The sequence below is a fragment of the Canis aureus genome, chromosome 18 (genome assembly GCF_053574225.1).
Source record: "Canis aureus isolate CA01 chromosome 18, VMU_Caureus_v.1.0, whole genome shotgun sequence".
Lineage (NCBI taxonomy): Eukaryota > Metazoa > Chordata > Mammalia > Carnivora > Canidae > Canis > Canis aureus.
Genome location: NC_135628.1, coordinates 58692624 through 58697364, shown reverse-complemented (window position 1 = coordinate 58697364; position 4741 = coordinate 58692624). Strand labels below are relative to the sequence as shown.

Sequence of the window (4741 nt, the reverse complement as noted above, 5' to 3'; positions counted from 1 at the left end):
CTGAAACACAAAATGAAAATCACAATCATTTCCTATAAAAAAGTCTTGATTCACTAAGTATCTATTGAATATGACTCATTAAATCTCTGCTTTCATTTACTTTACATACTAATGAAGAAATACAGACAAAAATCAGATAAATCAGAGTCCTGTTGGATGGGAGAAATACTAAGGACAATAAAAACAAAACAATATTTAGAGAGAGGTCATAAGAGCTTTATGAAACAAAGTGCATATAAGAGCCTGAATGTAGTGAGGGATTGGTCTAAGGAATAGAAAATGATCAGAGAGAACAGCCAGCACGAACACACTGTTAGAACATTCCAAGAATGTTCCAGAAATGAAGAAGCCAGTGTGGCTGGTGGTAAGTGAGCCAAAGAGTAGGTAGATACAGGAGATGAAGGTACGGCTGTAATAGGTTCTATTTTGTGCACACAAAAGACAACATGCTCTATTATTTATGTGAAATCAAGGCAAAATATCAGGAAAAACATAAACTTTAGAGATATGTATTAAATTATAGGTTGCATGTGGGGGTGATGGACTATGAGAGAATATGATGAAATTTTTTGGAAAACATCAGATATTTTTATCTGAGTTAGTAACATAGGTTCAAACATGTATCAGATTTCATCCATGGTATATTTAAGATGAATTCAGTCAATTCACCTTTGACTGTAACATAAATGTATGTTTCGCTTACATAAAGAGTTTGTACAAATGTCAAGAGACAACAGCATAATATTGCCATATTATTTTTTTATTTATTTATTCATTAGAGACAGAGAGAGAGAGGCAGAGACACAGGCAGAGGTAGAAGCAGGCTCCATGCAGGGAGCCCAATATGGGACTCGATCCCAGGACTCCAGGACCACACCCTGGGCCGAAGGCAGGCACTAAACTGCTGGGGCCATCCAGGGATCCTCCATATTCCCATATTATATATTATATATATAAGTCACCACTAATAAAATTAAAACATCTGGTTTTACTGGTTATGTTAAAAGATAAAAACTAAGTATGCAGCAATATTTTTATGTCATAGAGATTTATTTCATTAGTAATTCATTTAAATATTTTATAGAATTGTTTCATATATATAAAATTTATGATAGGACAGGTTTTTGTTAATAATGTAGTGGCAAACAAAACAAAACAAAACAAAAATAACTTAACAGCATGGAATGTGTTATAAACAGATTGCATATGTAACATATAATACTTTATTAATATACAATATTATACATATGGTGTATCTATCCCTTCCCTGTCAGAGAACCATATTTACATTAGTTAAAATACTTTTGGGGCAGGTGTGTGGCTCAGTCAGTTATGCATCTGCCTTTGGTTCACATCATAATTCCAGGCTCCTGGGATAGAGCCCCATATAGAGTTCCCTGCTCCACAGGGAACATACTTCTCTCTCTCCTTCTGCACCCCCCACTCATGCTTGGTCTGTCTCTCTAGTGTTCTCTCTGTCTCTCAAATAAATAAATAAAATCTTAGAAAAAGTAAATACTTCTGAGTGCATTGAAAAATCATTGATTTTAATTTCAAATATTTTCCACACTTATTGCATGATAACATATTCATTACAGTTTAACATATTTTAAATCTAAAAGGGCCTTTTTAGTGGTATTAAGCTAACATAATTGCTTTTGCCAGCCATTAATACAAAACAGGTAACTGATTTCTTTTCTCTCTGTTTCCATGGCCTAGATCATTAAACCTTTAAGTCCTAAACCACATCAGAAGTTATTAAAATTCTATTTAAAGTTTTAAAAATACAAAACAGGTAAAACAACGTACAGTAAAATCATGTTTTTTAATAAATTTATCTTTTATTGGTGTTCAATTTACCAGCATAAAGAATAACACCCAGTGCTCATCCCGTCAAGTGCCCCCCTCAGTGCCCGTCACCCATTCACCCCCTACCCCCTCCCTCCTCCTCTTCTACCACCCCTAGTTTGTTTCCCAGAGTTAGGAGTCTTTATGTTCTGTCTCCCTTTCTGATATTTCCCACACATTTCTTCTCCCTTCCCTTATATTCCCTTTCACTATTATTTTAAATTATAGTTTGTCAAGTAAAATGTACATTTTCAGTAAATCTGGCACAGGTACATGTATACTTTTCATTTTCTAAAGCCTAAAACTGAAACACCAAACACACTTTTCTAAATGACTCTCAGAGTAGAGAAAGCACATACAAATACAAAGAAAGAAACCCAGTGCCTTAATCATTGAAGAGAGAAACAAGAGAATTAAAAAAATGATTGTGAAAATAGGAAATCAAAAATGTGCTACTGTGTAGGTGAAGAAATCCCCTGCAAGAGTCTTGCTAAGGGCATGAGAGAGATCAATTTTATACAAGAGAGAATAGTCTAAAGATAAAGTAGGAGCCATCTCTCTTTTCTTCAATAGTATTCATTTAAAAAATTCTCACATGTTACAAACTATATTCAACATTACATTTTGTACTGTACATTACAAATATGGTCTCATTTGTCTTAAGAGCACTCTACAATATCAATATTCACTATATTCAATATCAAATACTAGTGGAAAATGAGGCTTGGAGAATTAATCTAAGATTACACAGGAAAATAATGTTTGAGCTGTTTGGACTATGCTCTTTCACTATAACTAGCCACCTTCACCAGTACAATGACCCATACCAGAATATCTCATGGGTACACCAGATTTTAAGAGATGGAGTAAGAGATGGGCATATTGGTGAGGAAGTGTTTTCTCTACAAATTACCATTATTTTCAATAAGTATTATTTAAGGTACTTCTAACTGATGATTTCTTAATGTCTTCTGTTTACTTGATGTTTGAGTAGTCCCATTTCATTTCCACTAGTACATAATCCTTCTACACTTTGGTAGAAAAAAAATTGTATCATAGGGTGATATGCTATGTTCAAAGGAAAAAACACAATGGAAAATCTCATTGACTTCCTAGCAATTCATGAGTCTTCTTGTGACTCTTAGTGTATTTCCTAAGGGATTATCCATATTATATAGCTGAGCTGACTTAGTTGCTAAAAATTAGATTATATGCATCTTGGGAAACTATGTTCTAATGATGAAACTTATTATATGTGTTATCTACACTTATTTCTAAAAATCACATCAAGCTAACAATAAACTTTAATAATCCTAGGCTGTAAATTGAAAACAATATACTGAGAAAAATATTTTTCCATATATATATTATGTTGTAGATGTGGTGATTTAAGCTAGAAGTCCTTGATATTTCCATGACAGAGTCTTGACCACTGTTTGCGTGTTATATTCTCTACAGTGAGTATATTTATCATGGCATGGGGGAATCAGACCTTCAACTCAGGCTTCATCCTGCTGGGAATCTTCAATTACAGCCCCACCCACATCTTCCTCTTCTCCCTAGTCTTGGGCATCTTCACAGTGGCCTTCATGGGAAACACTGCTATGATTCTCTTCATCTACTTGGACACTCAGCTCCATACACCCATGTACTTCCTCCTCAGCCAGCTCTCTCTGATGGACCTCATGCTTGTCTGCACCACTGTACCCAAGATGGCCTTCAACTATATGTCTGGCAGCAAGTCCATTTCTTTGGCTGGCTGTGGAGCCCAGATTTTCTTCTATGTGTCCCTGCTTGGAGCAGAATGTTTCCTGTTGGCTACAATGGCCTATGACCGTTACGTTGCCATTTGTCACCCATTACGATACTCAGTTCTCATGAATCAGAAAATCTATTGTGTTATGGTTGTTTCTTCCTGGACCATTGGCTTTCTTGATGGTATAATTGTCATTGCAGTTGCACTTTCTTTCCCATATTGTGGAGCCCGGGAAATACCCCACTTTTTCTGTGATGTCCCTGCTCTTCTCACTCTCTCATGTACTACTACATTGCTCTTTGAAAGGTTAATGTTTATTTGTTGTATAATTATGCTTCTCTTTCCTGTAGCAGTAATCATTGTTTCCTATGTTCATGTTATTGTGGCTGTCATTCACATGGGGTCTGGAGAGGGACGACAAAAAGCTTTTGCCACATGTTCCTCCCACCTCATGGTGGTGGGAATGTATTATGGAGCAGCTATGTTCATATACATGCGGCCTGTTTCTGATCGTTCCCCCACCCAGGACAAGATGGTGTCAGCCTTCTACACGATCCTCACTCCCATGCTGAATCCCCTCATCTATAGCCTCCGCAACAAGGAAGTATCCAGAGCATTCATGAAGATGTTGGGGAAGAGCAAGTCTGGAGAGCAAATTGCCTAATTAACTTTTTTCCTATCTACTTTATGCAGAAATCTATGTATTCAACTGATAGAATTCAGCACCCAATATTTACCTATCTTTGTATCAAAAGTTTTACAGACAAGTACATAAGATTTAGAAAATGAAAAACTGTGAGCATGCTTTTTTCATTGAATATTATATTTCTTTTGTTACAGAAATTTCAAATGATGACTATAGGTAAATATTTGCTATAATATGCACAATTGTATCATCTGTGTTATGCAATACCAGTTAACAATGGAGAGATATTGGCCAATCATAATACCACATAATATTATAATAAAACAAAGCACTGATAACCTTTTCTTTTTAATAAATAGTTTTACATTTGTCCAATAATAACATTCTTCAGAGTCCAATATCATACCTTGGATTAATCAGTTTGTTAAAATGAATAATAAGCTTAATTATAACCAAGTTATAAATTTATAAGATTATTATAAAAATTAACA

The 4741-nt window shown here is 35.0% G+C and overlaps 1 protein-coding gene across 1 annotated transcript; it reads left to right on the top strand.

Annotated features, from left to right (window-relative positions):
- The first annotated feature begins 3320 nt into the window (after positions 1-3320).
- Positions 3321-4268, top strand: LOC144288394 (olfactory receptor 2M3-like). The gene has a single exon (XM_077855904.1). It carries the CDS (start codon positions 3321-3323, stop codon positions 4266-4268), a length of 948 nt encoding a protein of 315 aa, XP_077712030.1.
- Positions 4269-4741: the final 473 nt, after the last annotated feature.